We start from the raw sequence: 21,762 nt of genomic DNA on the forward strand, positions 1-21,762 counted from the left end.
TCTTTCCCGCTAAATTCATTCAAACAGTATGGCGCGTAGTATTAATACTCATAAGAGAATTCCTGTCCATTAAGGGTTAAATTCATATAGGAACAAATAATTTTTATTTTTTCCTGTTTATGCAAACCACAAAGCCTCTTAATGAATACTCCCACTTCTACCAACCAAATTATGAACAACTAATCTGTTAATTTGTTGATGAAAATTGTCTTGTAGAATTGTGATGATATTCACCTTTCATAAGGTTTTTCAGTCTTTCCAAGATGCCACTGAAATTTTTTGCATTGCAAAACAAAGCTTTTTATTTATGATTACACAAGAAAAAAAAGAAACATTTGGCAAAAAATCCAGTGCTTCCCAACAATAATTTTATTTACAGCCAAAAAACCAATCTCTTAAACTATGAAAATGGCAAGCTAAATTGTAACACTTAAAATACACACATGTATATTATTTACATACATTTACAATTACTTTACAAAAATATCACAGGTGCTTACACTGAAATGTCCAAGTTAAGGTTATTTTCTACATTTCCTTTTTTAGTATCCTCCTTAAATTGAATAAAAATATACATATCTAAAAATAAGAAAACAAATTTAAGTATAGAAAAATTCATTTTGACAAAATTTTTATTATTAAAATAATGCACGAATACCAATGCACGAAGGTATTCATCATATTTTTTTTTTAGAGTTTTTTAACATTAGTGATACTAATTTTATTTTTTACTTGGAAAGCTATGGGTAAAATTCCTATTATGGCAGTTGTAATAGGGGGAGTTATTATGTAGAGAGAGTGATCCTGCTAATTTGGCCATTGGAATGTCAAAAGGCACTCAGTGGTGATTATGGCAGGTACTCATTTTCCAGTCAATAATTAGATGAATAAGCTCTTGTTTTATTAACAACATTTGTTGCATTGTTAGAGGCACGACGCTGATTGTGCTGATTCATCTCCTTATTGCTGAGAAAAAACACCTTGGTTTCTTGCGTTCCATTATTGAGGGTGATGTTATTTTCTGGAAAGTTGACTCTTATCTGCGCCTTCTTCAAGAAATCAACACCAAGAACTATATCAGCTGGCAAGTCTCGAGCTGTTGAAGAACAAAGTAATACAGTACATACTTATTGGACAACAACACAGGCTGTTTTACATACATCAGTTTACCTAGGTCTTTTAAAATGTCTCGATGATGTAAACTATATTTTTCCTGTACCAGAGATGATAATCGGCAGACAACTAAAGTAACCAACATCAGCTAAAATATAATTTGATTAACCACAGATTAACAAAGGATAAACAGAAGCCTTTAAAAAACTATAAGAAAAAAAATTGAAAAGGTTTTAGCCCCAAGAGCATCAAAGCTATAAGAATATACAATTATTAAAGTTTGAAATAAAGAAACCAAGTGATGAAACCATACAATATGGAAGGAGACTAAAAGAGGTGGTAGGAAGAAAACAAAAACATCCATTCCAGAAGTGCAGAGGAGGAAGCTAAAGTGCTGACAAAAGTATTATATAAAATAGAAAGAACAAGGCAGCCCCTAGAACACAAGCTGGTGACACCAAAGCAGGATGGAAAAATAAAATTACCGCCAGAGGATCCACGGGAGGAGAATGTACGAGAAAGAGTAAAAAGTTTCCACTGCCAGAAGTCTTGTGAGAGCTACCACTGCCCCAAGGGAATGTGTGCGGGCATGCACCCACCACTGCCTAGGAAGAGAGCAAGCACCATCATTGCCTGAAGAGGAGAGTGACACTCTCGCTCCTCCTGCAGTGGTAGTCAGGGGGATAGAGAGAGAGACATGGGGGTATACTACTGCCACCATAAGAGGAAACAAAAAGCAAGTGCCATCGCTGCCAGAAAAGAGAGAGAAAAGTGTGTGCCACAACTGCTAGACAAGAAGAAAGTGTGCCACTGCCAGAAGCTGAGTATGTGGCACCACTTCGAGAACAGAAAAGGCATACAGAGCATGCCTCAACTGCCAGAAGACACCCCTGCAAGAGAGAGAGAGAGAGAGAGAGAGAGAGAGAGAGAGAGAGAGAGAGAGAGAGAGAGAGAGAGAGAGAGAGAGAGAGAGAGCACCACCACTACCAGATATGAAGAGAGAGAAGGAGTACCAGAAGGGATCTCTGAGTACAACCACTGCCAAAGAATAGAGAAAATGACATGACCAAAAGATAAAGATAATAAGATGCAGGGAAGAGTTTGTTGACAAGCAGAGAGGCAGAGAGAAAAGACACAATAAGATGCCAAAATGTTAGAGGAAAAGTGAAGCCTTCATGAGGTGTGAGCAATGATGAAAACCAAAAAGAGAAGAGAATAGGTAGGAGCCAAGCAAACATGACCAGTTAAGAAGAGGAAAGGAGTGAATCTTGCTTTACTCTTGTCAACTTACGACAGTGATGAGATAAGAGAGTTGACATGACCAGAAAAGGAGTAAGAAAGCATGAGAGCAGCAAGTAAATAAATGTAATCCTTGAGACAGTGTCTTAACTTGGCCTCCTCTTCCTTTCCTCTCCCTTCTCTTTTCTTCATTTGTGTTGACTGATCTTACTCTTTCCTTCTCTTGGAGTTGTATTGACTCTTCCTTTCCCTCTTCATGAGGAAGAAAAAAGCATGAGCATTAAAAAGCCAAGAAGACTGGAACAAAAAGAGGGGCAAAAACATCAGAGGAAAGAGCAAGAACAGAGAGCTGATGCAACCTGAAGAAATGAGGTAGAGAAGAAAGAGAGCCCAACCCATGCAAGCAAAGAGAAAAAGAAAGAATGAGAGCAGAGCCAGAAGCGAAGAAAAGGAGGAAGAGGAGAAAAAGAGGAAGAGAGGGTGACAACCAAGATTCATGACCCTTACTGGTCACAATGGCTTGACTCTTCCCTTTCCTTCTTCCTCTTTTGGTCATATCAACTCTGCTCTCTTCTCTCTAATCTTCTTGGTCACACTGTCTCTTCTATCACACTTTTCTTCATGTTAGGAGGAACTTTGCTTTCTCACATTCTTTTTTATAGTGTCCTGGATATCACTTTGTCCCTTCCCTCCTTTGCTTTAGGTCACATCAGTTCTTCTCTTGCTTTTTCCTCATTCTTTCCAAGTATACCTTGGCTTTTCACTCTTCTTGAATGGTTGCATCAACTCTGCTGCTGCTCTCTCTTCTCCTCTTTATTTTTCCTTATTTTTCCACTCTTTTCTAGTAATTTCATCTTGGCTTTTGCTCGTTCCAAAACTGAGAAGAGAAGGAAGAACTACAGTACTTGTTGTAACAATAGAGGAGCAACTTCAACTTGATGTTACAGAGGAGAATCAGTGTAGCATGAGGCAATGCCTAAGAAAATCTTGAGCATAAGTGGTATGATGCAGAGCCAGGTGAGCAGGAGCAAGGATGATTATTGACAACAGGAATAGCTTTAAATAGTAACCAGAGGAAGGAAGGAAAAACTTGTGACAAGCCAAGTTATATGTGAAAGAACCGAAAAGACCAGGTGAAAAGACAATGATAGAAAATTTAAAAAAGACTTGACTTAAGAGTACCATCTACATATGAAATGCCTTCCAAATTAACCCATCTTTCCTTGTGAAATCTATGCAGCAATGCCAGAATTATATAAACTCACCGTATGTCCAGATATCAATTAAAAGTTAAATCTTAATTGCAAATTTTATCCTAGGCTCATTTACACAGGAATAAAACCTTTTCTCCCTTTCAGAGCTCCAACTCCCTCTTTTCCACTGTCTTAAGTGCTGAACGGCTGAAAGTGCCCCAGTGTTTGGCTTTACAGTCTAATTTTCATAAATCATCATCCACCCTTGGGAAGAAAATTTTGTGTTGTTTGAGACACAATACATATTGGCAACTTGAATGAATATGTTCAACACCCATGCTGGGAAATGACAACTAGCCAAAAAAAAAAAAAAAAATCATTGGTCAAAGTGTAAGGACAATTTAGTAAATCCACAGAAATCTACTGCAGTTGGTTAGACCATGATTTTCCCATCATTATAAGGTGAAGAAAGAATACTTGACAAACTTGAACTTTCTGCCAACCAAACTGTTACACTAAATCAGAATAGTGATACTTGTACAGATGGCACGAAGACCATCACCACCATCCAAAATATAAAAGAATGAACTGTTAGAAATTAAATATAACCAAGGACTTTGATATATCATACACAAGGAAAAACCCTAGGCCTATCAAAACTGCAAAAGGTGGACAGCACCATAATGGAACCTAAAAAAAAGGGCACTGATGCTGCCTTAAGTAAGCTAAGCAAAATGGTATAAAGAACAAATAATATTCAATTTAAAGTATACAAAGAACTGAGAATGATCAATGTGAACCAAATTCAAACAAGATAAGCAAATAAAGTTTAAGAGATTATGAAGTGTGTTGCCATGTCAGTCCATTCAATGCTCATGAAGTTCATGTCAGTTACTTGGCTATAACAATAAAAAACTTAATCCAAAGGCCCCTCAGTCTTGAAACTATCCATAAAAATTACTGTACCCTGCCTGTTTAGACAAGTCTCATCCTTGTGGAGTCTATTAAACTTGGTAAAACAGTTTATTTTTATTGGATGATTATCTTGCAACAAAGCAAAACAAACATGCTGCAAATAGACTTTCAAATAGAGAAATTTATTTTTTGCACTGTATCAATCTCTCAATAGCTGCATCATAATTGAGCCTCAATACAGGAATCCATATGAAAAACAGTGTTAGCTATATGACTGCAATTCCAAGTGATAAACCATCTGAAGCTGCTGCACGTGCAACACAAAAATAGTCTGGACCTCATGTGAAAATCAGGTAAACATTGTCACCTGTACTGAAGGGAAAACAAACATGGTCACAATAAGAACGTAGTAATGAATACATTAATGTACAGTATGGTTAATGTGGTCGGGAACACAGTTTTGTCTTAATTTAAATATGATACCATCTCCCCCTCCAAGGGAAATACCTTTTCAGCTGGTGCCTCTTCCATAAAATTTTAGCAAAACCAAAGGAATGACAAACTTGCAGACCACTTCTGCTGAATACCAATAGAAAGCAGCCAATTAAGCACAGACAAGCTGCACTTACTTGTCAGGAGTGTAAGGAGCTGATGAGAAGGGAATCAGTTCCTAAGCCCAAATTCCAGGGAAAGCAAAAAGAAAGCCATCATTGCTTAACCTACACTAAAATTTAAGGCTACTTATGAGATCATCAAGGCTTTTCTAAAAAAAAAAATGTTGCAGTAACAAGCCTATAAAAAATGGAAAGATGATTCCAAAAGAAAAAAATATGGTGAAATTCATGCCTTTTTTCCATATGCAATCAGGAATCCTAATCTTAAAATAATTTCCATGGAGGCCATGAATGTGAAAACTACAATTAATGACAAAGCTTGGGGTACAGCATATCAGTTAATATGGAGGAAAAGCCAAGGCCCAACAAACCAGTTCAGGGAATAAAAGTCCTCCAGTACAGTACAGTACTGACAGTTCAAAATAGTGGCACCTCAAAACAACAGTGTGGACAGCATGAAGAGTAATGTACAAACTCAAGAATGACTGACTGATTTATGGAAGTTTGGTCTGATGACCTGGCACTGGAACTAATTGCTCCATACCATGAATACACTCCTGCCAAAGCAGGCAATGAATGAAGAAATATTAGTGTAAAAAGGGGCTAATACAATGTAATGAAGGGGAAAACAAGTGAACAAATAGACCAGCCAACAGTTTAATAATAAAGAAAATATGAATAGAAAAAGATTTCTTGCAAAAGGATACTCAAATGTTTGCAATACAAGCAACAATGAGTGAACCAGGATCTCAACTTGCACAGTCTAGCCATACTAGTTAGGATTGGAATCCCCAGTATTCTAACTACATGTATTTATTACCAAGGGGTGCTCAATTTTAAAAATCTATGACAAACTCATGTGATATTTAGCTAAAAACTTTCTTATAGGGCTACGTTACTATTACAGTACTGAATTTATATAAAAAAGCATTTATTCCATCTGTTTGGCTGAAATATTTTTGGCTCTTACCTATGTACAACTGAGTGACGTGTTTTGAGCCATTAAACGATAATTCTACATATCGAAGTTTTCCTTCCACTAACCAGGATGAACCAGAACCTGAAAAACAAAATCAAATATTTAAAATCCATGTGGTGTATAACAAAAGCTGTTCCTTCCCTACACATTTATGGGTATGGGTGTTGCATTTATGAAAAAACTAATTTGATGTTATTTCTACAATGAACACTTTAATTATTCTATATTACAAATTTCAATGAGTTTTGTTTTATGCCTTTTAATATTTTGAGCAAATTGTGATACTGTATTGTATGAAATATTCTATAAAAATCATTAACCTGCCAATTAGGGTTGAATCTTAACTTTCATCGTGCCCAAGGGTACTAGAATGATGTAATGAAATACCTGACAACTACTAACTATGAAAACTTCAAAGCTGCATTAACATTCCCCCATGCATTTTCTTTCACACTAACTAGTACATGTTTTCATCACTGGACCTTTCTTGTTTACTGTTCAATTAAATATATCTAATTGTACAGGCATTAAATACCTTACTTCTTGATTTATGCAAGGTGGCAAAAATATGAGTTTACTGTATTATGAAAATCAAAACCCAAAACCTTTCAAGTTTCAAAAATTCTGAAGACAAAACAGCTTGGAAATTCTAGTTATCTAAATCTGCAATTATAGTCCACAAAAAATTTCCCATTAAAGAAATAGTTTATGAAGTCTACCTGAAGTACACAATCCAAGGCCAAATTAAGAACATGCAATGCAAACAGAAAAATTAAATATAATGAAAATGTCAGTCCAAAGTTTCAAATCAAAATGAAACTAAAAACTTTGAATCAAGATTTTATTGATGAAAATCCAATGAATCAATTTAATATTTACAAACAATTCACCATGAATATTATGAAAATACTTTTTCAGTATGAAAGCTTAGTCCCACTTGGCTTTAAATACAAAAAGGCAAACATACCTCCTGACAGTGGGGAAGGTGGCACAGAATTGTCTGGAATGACATCTTGTCGCACTCCAAGCTCCTGCACTAGATTCGACGACATCAAAGAGATGTGAGAAGCAGTGTGAATTAAGGCTGCAACTTCGGTTCCTTGAACCTGTTGAAACATTACAAAATCAATATTGGTAAACAACTCACTTCTGAGAGAGAATACAATGTAAATTTCCGACTTGAGATAGAACACTGTATATATATTCAACTTGCACATGTAAAGGGTTACCACTCTATGGAGGTGTCATACAAGAAATATTATCCCACAAAGAAAATTATCAAAACAACCAGCTGAATATATATTCAACTTGCACATGTAAAGGGTTACCACTCTATGGAGGTGTCATACAAGAAATATTATCCCACAAAGAAAATTATCAAAACAACCAGCTGAATACTTGTACAGGTAAATGAACTGTCCCAACAATATGTATGAATGTGCTGTGCTAACTTGACTACAGAAAAAATGAATGAAGGTATATGAATGACAAAGTACAGTCCTTAAAAACTGTATAACAATTAGAAAAATATTAAAAGCCATTTCCTACAAATAATTCTGTATCTTTCAGAAATACATGTAAACTTTGTAGGTTTACACCTCATATAAAGGACAGATCCACAATAAAAAAAATTGTGACCATGCTCAGGGGGAACACCAGAAATCAGTGTCGGTGGGATGATGGACAGAGTTAACACTGCACACCTGGCAGATGATCTTGGTTAAAAACCTTTAGGTAACAGCAGGGACCATTATGAACTAGCTATCCTTCAACATATTTATCCATTGGATTCTATAGATTCTACAACTTGAAATGGTCCCATTCCTGGGCTGTCCTTTGGTGTACAGTAAACTATTTAGCCAGTGGATTCTATGGATTCTCCCACTTGAATAACAGGCACAAACTGGGAATGACCCCAGTCTTGGGCTCTCTTTTAGTGTATTAGCCAGCGGATTCTATGGATTTTACCACTTGAATGGGCAAGCACAACTCAGAAATGGCCCCAGTCCTGGGCACATGGGGGTGCTAAGAACCTCCCACTTTATAAATACTAAGGATATATTGACAATATGAAACTTGATTGTAAGAACCCTGAAGAAAATTGGAAAGTTAGGGCAGATAGTAAAATAAGGCTAGACATCTTAGCTGTTGGTGAATCACAAGGCAAATGAATGGAAAAAACAAATGGCATTGGTGTAGGAATATACATGCAGTACTGTAATCTTAACATCAAATGCAGAAGAACAGTAGATTACTGCTGGCAAGATTTAAATAAAATCAGTGGGAATGAGTATTATAATGCACCAGCAAATGAACTCTCCACAGAAATAAAACCAGAATTTTCTACAGAGCTGCCAAATGCTGTAGATGAAATACCAGAAATAGATACAAGAATTACTGGTGATATGAATGACAAAGTTGGAACAATGAAGGATGCCCTGGAAGAGACTCCAAGCCAAAATGGGGTGCAATTTATCAGTTTTTCTGCTGCAGATAATTTGGTAATTGGAAGTACTCTTTTCCAACAAAAGAACATCCATCTGAAGATGGAAAGTTATTTAGGGTAATCATAGCAGCCAAATACCTAAATCACAGCTATTATGGTAATTACGAGAGAAGAATTCTGAGGAGCAGATGTTGGCAGTGATCACCAACTTGTCATTACTGCCACATTAAAGTTGATGTAAAAGCACCCAACAAAAACATAACAGATTATCTGGGCATAATACAGAAAAGCTTCTTGAAAATCAGCATCAAGAGGCTTTTGCAACTGAATGTCAAAATAGTTTTGCAGTTCAGAATAGGTTAGCAGTTCTAAAATCCATATGTGAGGAGGAACATGAGACCTGGGATTCAATAAAGAATAAACAACAGCAAAAGTACATGCAGACAAATTTCAGGAAGGAGATTAAGAATGCAAAGTAAAACATAAGTTTAAATAGTGAAATTCAATGAAGATCAAGGAGAGATAAGAGAAAATATTTGGACAAAAATACTGATTTTGACATAGCCAAGTATTCAGGGAATGGCAATGGTGTTGGGTAGCTCACCAATTATTAATGAAATATCCATAGGTGAAAAAAAAAGGAAAATAGGTACCCATCAAAAGGCAGGATGGGTCAATAATAGTATCAGCAAAAGAAAGACAGCATTAGATGGAACGTTTTTGTGAGGTCCTGAATAAGAGATGGAGATAATTTGATTGATATTCCAGAACCCAAGTTATGATAGAATCTCTGTAAATTTTAGCTGTCACTGAAATGACGCCTTGTATAACAACAGGACTGTTTTGCATAGTATGGAATGAGGAAAAAGACTGATGACTGGGAATTGTATGTCATGGCTAAGGTACCACAAAAAGGGACCTGACAGAATGTGGTCACTATAGAGATATTGCACTTTCATCAGTTGAAATGAAAATACCCGGTTTGCTTATCCTTAACAGACTGAAAATATTAATTGATAAAAAGCTTAGAGATAAACTAACTAGTTACAAAAGCCAGGAGTTACACAGCTCAAATCTTTGTGTTAAGATATAAACTGCAGCAAAGTACAGTATAGAGTTTAAAAATTCCCTTTGATGGCTTTTGTTGCTTATGAGAAGCAAAATTATGAAAGGTCTTGCATCACCATCACATTCCCATTATATACCATCACATTCCCATTATGTATGTCTACCTTGAAAATTATCTGCAAACAAAACACATGCAAAATAATGTTGATGTAGTCTTATCAAGTGAATTTGTTTGCCCTTCATACAGATTTCATATTGAAATAGAGGTCGAAAATGTAAGAGAAGGTTGAAAAGTTAAGTATACCTTAGTTTAACCAGACCACTGAGCTGATTAACAGCTCTCCTAGGGCTGGCCCGAAGGATTAGATTCATTTTATGTGGCTAAGAACCAATTGGTTACCTAGCAACAGGACCCACAGCTTATTGTGGAATCCGAACCACACTATAACAAGAAATGAATTTCAATCACCAGAAATAAATTTCTCTAATTCTTCATTGGCCTGTCGGAGAATCGAACATGGGCTCAGCAGAGTGCTATCCAAGAATGATACCAACCCGTCCAATGAGGAATTTAAGAAAAGGTTGAGATTAGAGTAACAACAGAAAGTTGACAAAACTTCAAACATACAGATAATAAGGTTTTAATCAATAAAACACTAAAATATTTCACACCTGGCTTAATATAATGAGTCATATATCTGGAGAGATGGGACTAAAGAAAAATCTAAGATTAACAGAAGTAATGAGGCCTCTGGAGATGAAAGGGTAAGAGGGGGAGGACTCCTGAGCAGGGTAGGTGGAAGGCTGAGAAGCCTTCACTACATTAGATGATGCTGTCATCAAGAGCCCGTGTATATAAAAGGTTAGCTCTCTCTCTCTCTCTCTCTCACAAACAGACACACACACACACACAAACAGACACACAAAGAGGAAGGGAAGCTGAAGTGGCTGACTGAAAATCAAGCCCTACAGTAAGTCTGTTTGTCTGCTAAAACAAAAAAAAGCTGTCCAAAGGCGGCAAGATGCAAATGTATCAAGAGTTTCTTAAGAGAGAAGTAAATATTCTTTCTTTCTCTCCCTTTCACTGGATATAAGGGAGCATGTGCGAAGGCATGAAACAACATTCGATCCTAAAATATTCTGGAACCAGTTACAGTATATGTTTCCTCGAGTTGGAATTTAGTGAAAGACTGAAAAAGATATATGAAACAATGAGCAGGCTTAACAAGATCTGAAAATCAAATAGATTCTTTAAATCTTACTTTCATGGGCAATTTTTATGGCAATGAAACTATAAAGCTCTAAGCAGAATATTAGGAGTTAGATGGCAGGACAATTAAAAATAATACCATATGGAAGATGGCAGGGCAATTAGAAATTATACCATAAGAAGATTACTGAAGTTCCATATATAGATGAGATAATGAAGAAAGGTGGATGAAAATGGCTTGGATATATCCTTCACATAACCACTGGGAGCATATTGCAAGTTAGTGTCAACTGCGACCCAGAAGAACTGGAAAGCCCAACTCTACTTGGATGAGAACTACAAGAAAGGAGGTTGGTCGTAAATTTGGGTGTGAGTTAGATAAAGCAAGGAAAAGGTATAAATGCCTTCATTTCACAGAGGTCCCTTTATTCTCATGTGACGGAGGCAATGATGAAGATGAATATTTTGCACTATTTTAACACATGCAGACAAGTCATCCCTGTACACTGACTCCAAACTTTAAAAACCATGAATTTTTATACTGTTGCTTGAACCAAAAATTTAACTATAAAGCATAAGTACAGATTTATTTGAACACTTATTCCACCTGGCATGCTGGTTTAGACTGAAAAACAGTACAGTATACTAATCAAGATTTCCAAGATAACAAAAACACAGCCATACCAGTTCTATATGGTCAGTTTCAGCATTTTGAATATTTCAGTACCGTTTTTTATCTTAATTATTTGGCAAAATTTCTCCTCGCCCTTTTAATAATTTTATGTTGCCTATTTCCTTAATCTTGCGGATATGGGCTATAAATCTGCAAAAAGGTAATTTAACACAAAACTGGATGGCTCCCATACCACATTATTCTTTTACCATAAAGATTGTGGAAGCAATATGACTAACTTTTTTACTCAAAACTGAATATTACGCAATTTTTCAGTGCTGCATATAAAACTGGTTAGGAAAATGGACTATAACCATTCCCCTTTGGTAATCATCATCTTGTTGATGTTTGATGTTTAAAAATAGCTTTAAAAGCATGTGCCGCTAAGAAGCCATGCTCAAGACAGCCAGAATATAGCGAAGTCCAAATTGCTAAAATCTTTTATAAAAACTGAATAAAATAAAATACAGTACAATGGTAATACCGCCAAAAAACTGCTACAAGATGCATTCACATTGACCATATTTCACAAAATGAGTTCTTGCAAATTACTATTATACAATACAAAATACAATTCTTACAATTATATTTTGTGGATGAAATAGTCTACAGATATTGAACTCTATTGTTAACTGTCACAAAATCTTAAACAGCTACAGTGTTTCTGCCATACAAAAAAATATTACTTTGTTATCTGAAATAACAACATTGGCTCCACTTACTACTAAAGACAGATTATATCTAAGTCATAGAACAGCATTCACCAGACCAAGGGCTGAAAAACAACCTAAAACAGCATCCTAACTGGCATTAGTTCAAATTGACATCTGCAATTCAACTTGTTATATGACAATTTTTAACATCATTGTAATCATGCTATAAAACAATTTAATTCCTAAAATATACAAAAAAAAAAAAGTTTCAATCTATCATAATGGAGACCTGTGTATTTTGCACTAAAAATGCTATCCCTGAATTTAGTGAATTTTCACCAGAGAGAGAGAGAGATGCAGTACTTTCATTTCACACAACAGAGACATTAATTTTACGCGTAAACCGAATGGGACCGAATTTTAATATAATAAAAAATCCTAAATCAACATCGAGAGAGAGAGAGAGAGATATTCAAAAGCATATTATGTAGTTGCTTGATCAAACATCATGCAAAAGCTACCATGAACTGCAGCAGAAAAATGACAACACTCCAACTGCCACTCATGATATAGCCACTACTACCACGGAACATTTTCTAAGTCCGTGCACAAAGTTGAATTAGCGGCTACTAACAGGATATGCACTGGTGTTCGGCCTTACTTCGACAGCAACAAGAGGAGGTAGAGAGTTTCGGCTATATGCTACCTCCTCCAGGAACATCGGCACGGACACCTTCGCTTCCCGACGGCGCTCCCCCGCCACCTCCGCCAGGAAGCCTTTGGGTTCGTATCTCTGCAAATAAATAGACAAATAAAGGACTGTTCCAAAAATATCGGTAAAATGGCAATAAAGCTTTTTGGGCCGTATCTGACATAAATGAATACATGAATATATACAAAATGCGAGGAAATTATTAAAAGTAACAATACACAGGTAATGATATCTAACAACGAGACAAACCTCATTTAAAAACAGATACGAGCCAGCATTCAGATTTTACTAGTATAAGGTCTTGTTTAAAGTATAAAAAACAGCTAGAAATATTTCCCTAATGTTCTTGTCATCAATAATCTTACGAAGTGGAGAAAAGGCATAAAAAAGTCTAATATTCATAAATATTAATATTCTTCATTTCAATCCCTGAGTTCCAAATTTTATTTGTTTAATAAAATAACAATCATGAGATTCATGAGTAGGATAAGGTAGCCTATACATCTATTTCTACTGGTCACGGTAAATCGGTAATCTTTTATGAAATTAGGAACTGCTCTAAAAATACACAAATATTTCCTGATTTAAAGTCGAAAATAGGACAACTGTAAAAATGTCAGTTTTACCGACAAGTTTCAAGCATCCAAGCTACTTATCTTCATTTGTAAGGTATTATTTAAGCTCTGGAACCTACCACTAAATCATGAATAAATGACGCAAAAATAATCAAATGATCATTTAAAAAACATGTAAAAAATTAAGTCCAATCAAATGCTACTGTAGAATAATGAGGGTCAAAGTAAGAGTTAAAGAAGCGTATGCATAATTTATTAATTAAAAGGACCTGCAGTAGTAAAGGAGATCAATTTTAAATAGCTAAATCTCAATAGGTAGGAAGGACACACGAGCGAACACGAGACCGATTAACCAGGCAGCCAATTGCACCTTGTAAAATGCTGTATCAAAAAGAGTAGTCATTACAAATTTACGCACCTCTGAAACCTTGCACTCTCAGGGAAGCGAACTCAGATGAGGATATATTAGCTTTGCGTTATGAAGACCATTTCGTTTACATGCTTATACAGTGAGAAAGTACAACCAAGTTATTTTCAAGTTAACAAAAATAACTAAATGCTTACTTTAATCTTTAACATTTTTTTCATAACAAACAGCATAGTAATTCTCCTCCTAAACGTATTGTTTTACGTGGAAACTAAACCACAAACTGACAGAAATTGTGCCGAATCTATATCGTCAATGAACTTTCCTCCTAATATAAACAGAACTCTTTCTATTCAAATAGGACAGTTACTATTACTGCCTTAAGAATGTAACTATGAGGAAATTGACTACAGAGAGGTCTAACCGACGTAGTTAGATCAAACTGGCCTTGTGTCAACACGGGGTTCGTGTTCTTTTCTTAAGGAGAAACACTAATGAAAGCCCCTTCATTCGTAAAATGTCACGAATGACTTTAAATCCTGAAGATATCACCATGAAATATACGTAGCAAATCGAACACTATGAATAATCCTGGTGGGTTCCGGCGCTTGGTCTTCAAGACCTAAAATTCACTCGGCAGGAGAAAACCTCCACCCAACCACCAAGGCCAGATTTCTTTGCTTAGTAACAAACAGCCCAAAGGCGACGCAGAGTCTTGGACACCATCCAAGATAACAGGTCAATAGTTTCGGGTCTGCCATGAAGAGCCGTATATACCAAACATACTTTTTAGTGCACATACATACAAACATATGTATGCCAATCTAATGATGTACAAGAGGACTGTATGTAACATTAAATGATACAGAATTAAGTTTTGACACCTGACCCAAAATAGATGAAAATTATATTGAGGAAACCTATCAATTCAAAATTAAAAATACCATTTTAATTAGTTTAAGGACAAAACACTAAACAAAAAACTGGCTACAAAGGACAAAAACCAGTGTGAAAGAGAAGGGGCGAGGCAAATCAGGTGTTACAAAAATATATATAAATAGGCAAAAGTCACCTAAACTTGGGAGGCAATAGTCTTGCAGGTTGAGGAAAAAAAAAGTCGAAGCAACTAATGTTTTGATACACCTGGCGTTTGCGGGGGAGGAAGGAGATTTAACACCGACAAAGACAGGGGGTCAAGGATCAACGGGTTCCAGTGCAAAGACACAGAAAAAGTCATTGATGGGACGAGTACCGAAGAAAATTATTGAAGATGGTACAGTGGACTCGAAGCAACTCTATCATTTAGTCTTCGATGTGTCAAAATTACTTCTTTGCAAGTAACAGAGCCGCCAAACAGTTTCGTTAGAAAGGGAGAGAAAAGGCGCTCGAGAATCGAATTTTTACGAAAGGTTAATGTTCCATCGTATAAAAAGAAATGCAACATTTTAGAAACAGCCATGAAATGGTGTCTCCCTGCAATTTTTTGCATGATTTGGTTTACGTGTACAATTCCCTGAGGAGAACTTTCATATGGATTAATAATTATCAGCTTTGCCTGAATCCCAATTCAGGCATAAAAAATTCCAGTCCTTTTAAGGTTTGTAATCAAATTTCCAACTGCTTCAAATAGCCCATGCAGAACCCCTAGCTAGCATTGGCCCAACAAATTTGATGCACTAAGAGGACTTGTCCAATTCCTGCAACATTTGTTACTGGTCCTCTACGATTCAGTCATGTCCAAAAGAAAATCTTTTTGGCTTGGGGGAATACTTTAGAATAATGTCGACGTTCTTTCACAGCCGAGGAAGGTCTCTTTCAAGCATCAATGAACTTACAAAAATTACGAAAGTTAAGAGAAATTCTTCTCCCAATACAATATGGGTGCATAAAGAAAAATGATTCCTCAAAATGCAGACGATCTGGGGAATTCTAAAGGGCTTAGAAGATGTGTTGGAGAGAGAGAGAGAATGGGTATATCTTAATCTTATTTCGTGAGTGTGTATTAACATTAAATTTAGAATATACATACACACACATATACACATATATGTGTGAATTAAACACATTAAAATACTAACTGGCAACTGTATCTTCATATTGTGGTATCAAAAAAAAAAAAAGGCAAAACTATTCTCCGTCGCTTCCCAAGCAAAATGAAAAATTCAAGCAACCCTCTTCTCATAATTTCCATTATCAATACAGTATCTATTTCAGTCGAAACCCGAGATAAATAACTAAAACTTGCAATTTTTCATTTGCATATAACAGAAACATACAAACATGGTCATCTTCCGTGGTAGAGTTTGTTTATAAGGCGGGTAAACATGGTAACTTGGGAAGTGCATGACCTTGTAAAAGAACTATATGGGTTGGCACAATTTATTTTCATTATAAACACACCACGTTGCCACATAGTACAAGACCCAAATATGCATAAAACGAATGATAGGTGATTCTCCAGTACTCCTCTCAGTCTCTATACAAGAATTTAATTAAAGAAGACACCACCTAAAAAACATCAGTTTGTCGGAGTTACTCTCACGTACGCTACAAACACGCGCGCATCCCCCCCTCTCTCTCCAATTAACTCAAACTCCCCTAGAAAACATCAAAACATGGAAGAATCACATAACAGGATCTGCAAAACCCAACCAGACTATACACACAACCAATGCTTACACATCGGGGTCAAATTGTTTATTAAGCATGGACATTGTAAGCTGCTACTTGACGTATAGAAAGGTGGGTGGACGCGAACCCCCAACCCACGGAGGGGTAGGAAGGGGATGCGTGCTCCAGCTACTTGAACAGTGCAAAATATGACACCAAAAACTTTAAATCATTCTGTTGTTGTTTAATATAACCGAAAAAAAACATTACAGGATTAGGCTGCTGCTTAATGTTACGGAGAAAACAAAGTTCCTATAAAACTAGTTATTGTTTTAATACTGATACTGGAAAAGGGTCTTAATTTCATCTTTCCTTACATTATAAAAATATATTGCTATAAAAGGCTGCTAACTCACATAAACTAACACATCAATCGTTCATGTAGTTACGCAAGAAAGTTGCTTACTTGCACCAAAGTATAAAATGATTTTTTGTTAGCATCAGGTCATGTATATTACGCAACATTCAGTTTTTGTAATAGGCTTAACCCGGATCATGTGAAATTGCTAATTATACCGTTAAAATTTATAAAAGTATAAAATTCTATTTTGTTAAAATACCAGATTTAATGCATTAAAAACCTGAATTAAGTACTAGCAAAATAACTACATCTTTTATGATGCTTACGCAGAAGTTAGTTACTAACATTTGACATGAACATGGTGAATACTAAGAACCGGTTCCTGGTACATCTAACAATCTGCATGAACAAAGTGTATGAAAAGCACAAGTTTCTTATTGTATATATCTAATATTTAACATATGTTACTTGTGTGCTAGGTGTTCTTATTATATCTAATATTTAACATATTATATTACTTGTGTGCTAGGTGTGAGTTCCTTAGCATTCATAACATTTAAACATGATCAAGGTGTACGGTAGGCAAAGTTTTTCGCACTCTTGACATTCGACATGCGCTGAAGTTTCTAGGTATTCCCAACATTCGACATGAGCTAAAGTTCCTTAGCATTCCAAACATTCGACATGAGTTTTAGTTTCTAAGTATTCCCAACATTCGACATGAGCTAAAGTTCCTTAGCATTCCAAACATTCGACATGAGCTGAAGTTTCTAAGTATTCCCAACATTCGACATGAGCTAAAGTTCCTTAGCATCCCGAACATTCGACATGAGCTGAAGTTTCTAAGTATTCCCAACATTCGACATGAGCTAAAGTTCCTTAGCATTCCAAACATTCGACATGAGCTGAAGTTCCTTAGCATTCCAAACATTCGTCATGAGCTGACGTTCCTTAGCATTCCAAACATTCGTCATGAGCTGAACTGAAGTTCCTTAGCATTCCAAACATTCGACATGAGCTGAAGCTCCTTAGCATTCCAAACATCCAACATGAACAAGATGTACGTTTTGCTGGGACACTAAGCAAACTTCATGCTTAAATTCTTTACACTAAATGCCCACGCAGTTACGAAAGTGGCAGTTAACAACGGGGTTTGCAAGCGACGGCTCACGTTTGGAAGAACACTCATTCTCGCACTGTGGAATAAAAGAATTTTGATCGATAAAGGGTTAATAGTCGGTTACACATTTATGCAGCTAAAACCATTTGTCACGAACATTTTGTCAATTCGCCAGTGGCTTTAAAAGTCATATTCTGCTTATACTGCAAAGCACAAGGAAATTAGTTGGTAGAATTTCACAATGGCCTTTTGTCGCATGACGATTTTATGTTATGTATATATATATATAATAAATAAATATATATATATATATATATATATATATATATATATATATATATATATATATATATATATTTATTAATCAGTGAGATTACGATGATGGCAAAAACGCAGACTTTTACACACATCAGTATTTTTATAATACAAAAAATTTTAATATATAACTTACACCCACTATCTTTTCGGATAGGAAAACTCCATGTACGGTCACTGGATTGATGGCAATAATTTGAGAAATCTCCAATTTGGCCGCACTTGGTAATGCAAATTCTTATTAGGCCCATCTTTCAAATCATAAATGGGCTCAGTCTTAAATTTCCTTTAAAATAAATGAAAATCTCAACCCTATTCAAACTGCCTATGTGATCTCGCCCTTACACTAAATATGAGTATCCCAACTCCCTTTTACGGCCTCAAAATTCGTGTTCAAGCAAATATTTTCTAGTGAGGATCAGTTGGTGCTATTTTGGCTTGTTGTCTACGCGTCAACTACTCCTAGTACTAAACATGGCGGAAGCTCCTTGGGAAGCCGTGTTTAGTACTAACCCCTCGGGGATCAACGTATTATGTGCACCTATTTCTATAATGTGTGGTTGACAAATTATAATAAACGATATCTACTACTAAACACGGGGTCCCAAGAAGCTTCTGCCATGTTGACTACTAGCACCTCAGAGTAGGTGACGCGTAGATAACAAGCCAAAGTAGCACCGATCAGTTAATACTACAGAATATTTTCATATAGCACATTCGCATCTTAGAAGGCAAGTTAATCTTGTTGCAAAAATCAAATCAAAATTAAAAAAAAAAGACCTACACGCGCCGGCTATGAATGACCTCCCTGACCTTCCCAATTGTTCCTTACCCTTAAAACTTCCGACCAAAGCAAAAGTTCAACCGACCTCGACAACTGCGCAACTCGTATCAGCAAGATCACTTCCCCTCGACTTTCCACGACCTTCAAAACCAACTGCATACGGTCACCTAGACCTTATCAAAATACCCTATACCCTATGCCCTTTTGACACCTCATTCCCTTCCTCTCCAGATGCACATTCTCTCTCTCTCTCTCTCTCTCTCTCTCTCTCTCTCTCTCTCTCTCTCTCTCTCTCTCTCTCTCTCTGCCAATACCAAGAACTTCCACCCATCAAGTTTCCTGGCAGAATTAGGTTGTCCAAACCCTTAGACGTGTACAAAAAGCAACCAACTCTTTTTTTACGCTTATGGGTACAGTAGATGGCTATGGCCCCATTACGACTCATATATACAGCATGTCACAGTCAAGATGACTGCAGATATAAACGCGTATCTCTGGATTTCGTGTTTACATCGATAGCCCTGTAACATGCTACCTACAGGGCAAAACACTACATAATATGAACGGTTCTTGGTATGTTTAGTCTCTCTCTCTCTCTCTCTGTCTGTGTGTGTGTCTGTCTGTCTGTCTGTCTCTCTCTCTCTCTCTCTCTCTCTCTGTGGTGGCCCAGCGTTCGACTCTCCGACCGGCCAATGAAGAATTAGAGGAATTTATTTCTGGTAATAGAAATTCATTTCTCGTCATAATGTAACCGTTCGGATCCCACAATAAGCTGTAGGTCCCGTTGCTAGGTAACCAGTTGGTTCTTAGCCACGTAAAATAAATCTTATCCTTCGGGTCAGCCCTAGGAGAGCTGTTAATCGGCTCAGTGGTCTGGTTAAACTAAGATATACTCTCTCTCTCTCTCTCTCTCTCTCTCTCTCTCTCTCTCTCTCTCTCTCTGTGCACGCACGCGCGTGTGTTTACGGATTATTTGTTCATCGGTCGCATGCAAATGAATGACGATTTATGTTAATTAAACTAAAGACCCAAGCACTGGACACTTTCAGCCATTCAACGCTCAAGACGACAGTGGAAAGAGGGGTTGAAGCGGCTGGACAGCAAGTTGGAATAAAGGAAGCTGGAATGGAGGCCAAAGGTCTAAACGTGTGTGCAGGGGGGAGGGGGTGACGGCGAAGGGGCGCTGCCAACAACCTTAAGGGGGCGGGGGGTCGCACATATATGAAGCCCTGCGAATTTCTGTTTTCAATAAAACTTAATTTTTAAACTATTAGGTTCATGTTTAGCATGAACTCTGTGAAAAATAAAAATGCCAACTTCACCGACAAAGAATTTTAAAAATTCAACTATATCTTCAATGTACGTTTTCTTTCTCTTTAAAATAAACACACCACAAACTGTTAACTTACAACAGACATCAACTCAACCTTATCCTTAATAGCGCCCACAAAAAATAAATAATTTAACACAAATGTAATTCAAAAAGATCAACATTTTCTCCAGCTTTATCTTCTAGATAATCAATACAGACATCAAACCTACTTTAACTCAACTTGAAGGTACTATAGCTCAAAGGAAAGTAAAGGCCATTCCCGGGAGCAGTTTACACCACTAAAACACAGTCACAGAACTGCTATTGATTATCACTATCAGTGCTGTCACAGCTACACCTTACCGAAAGACACAAACAACGTTTTCTGTTATACACGATTCACTCACCGCGAAAGATATTGCCACATGATGGTTGATAGGCTTAGATCTAGCTGGTTTTGCGCTGGCAATGGTCCTCGACCAAAAGTCGCATCAGGAGTGGTAGAGTGTTCATTCAAGGGATTAAGCAGGTTTCTGTGGATCTATAGGCTCACTACAACCAGCCAACCAAATGTAGGATCACCTACCTACAAAAGACCTCACTGTCTCGTTTAATTGCCTGGCTGGGACGCTTGTCTTTGAGTCAACAGAAACGGCAATTACTGAGAGATTTGGAGCATTCAGTACCTATCAGTTCATTTACTGACAGGTTATGGAGGAATGACAGTCCTTGTCTATCGGTTAATTAGCGTCTGTAATTACAGACATACCGTTCATATCTTAAGAAAATGAGCAAATTACTGACAGGATGGAGCTAATCAGTCAGTTTGTTAATTACCAGATATCGCAATAATACCTTGAATTGGGGGCTATTATTATGCTATTCACTCTGGCCCAAGCCCCGTGGGAAGAAAGGGGAGGGGGATTTGATTGTAAAATTCAGCTCCATTGCCTTATGAAATATTAAACGTTACTGAAACCTGCAAAAACCCTCAGCAACAGGTGCAAGCAGCACCGAATCGAGATGAGGTCCGAAACAAACAGGACAGGTCTAATCCTTGCACCCAACAAAAAAAATTCCAGGACTATTTGTGAGAGGAGAACAGAGACGACAACTTTTGTTTGCCAGATATTTAAGATTAATTAACGTTGCTTGTATGTAACAACAAAGACTTGCAACAGTCATCTACAATGATTTGTAGATTAGCTCTTCCTGTATAAAAATGACATATTCCAAATTCGAACATGGAGCTACAGTATATCATAAATCAACAACAAAGTTTTAGAAAAATACAAAACATATGGTACTTAATATACAGTGTAAATCTGAAAATACAATCAGCAGTGTGCGTACCTCCGTATAAATCAATTCTGCTTAAGAATGCTTAGTTCACATTAGGACGGCTATAAATATGGAAGCAAAATCAATTGTGCTGGAACTCATGGCTCAGTTTGTCCCAACCGTCGTTAATTAAAAATACTTCAAGAAAGACCAACGGATTTT

The 21,762-nt window shown here is 36.7% G+C and overlaps 1 protein-coding gene across 5 annotated transcripts in view; it reads right to left on the reverse strand.

Annotated features, from left to right (window-relative positions):
* Positions 1-354: 354 nt before the first annotated feature.
* Positions 355-21,762, reverse strand: part of LOC136844923 (uncharacterized) — a 647,158-nt gene continuing 625,750 nt past the window's right edge. For 2 of the 5 annotated variants that reach the window (XM_067114273.1, XM_067114272.1), the window contains exons 4-7: positions 12,765-12,896; positions 7,021-7,159; positions 6,045-6,134; positions 355-1,096 (exon numbers count right to left, since the gene is read on the reverse strand). In XM_067114273.1, the coding sequence (XP_066970374.1) occupies positions 873-1,096; positions 6,045-6,134; positions 7,021-7,159; positions 12,765-12,896 (585 nt within the window). In that variant the 3' untranslated portion in view covers positions 355-872. Of the gene's footprint in view, positions 1,097-3,103; positions 3,230-6,044; positions 6,135-7,020; positions 7,160-12,737; positions 12,897-21,762 lie in introns of all 5 variants that reach the window. The other 3 variants (XM_067114271.1, XM_067114270.1, XM_067114274.1) reach the window with 2 other exon arrangements.

The sequence above is a fragment of the Macrobrachium rosenbergii genome, chromosome 13 (assembly GCF_040412425.1).
Source record: "Macrobrachium rosenbergii isolate ZJJX-2024 chromosome 13, ASM4041242v1, whole genome shotgun sequence".
NCBI lineage: Eukaryota > Metazoa > Arthropoda > Malacostraca > Decapoda > Palaemonidae > Macrobrachium > Macrobrachium rosenbergii.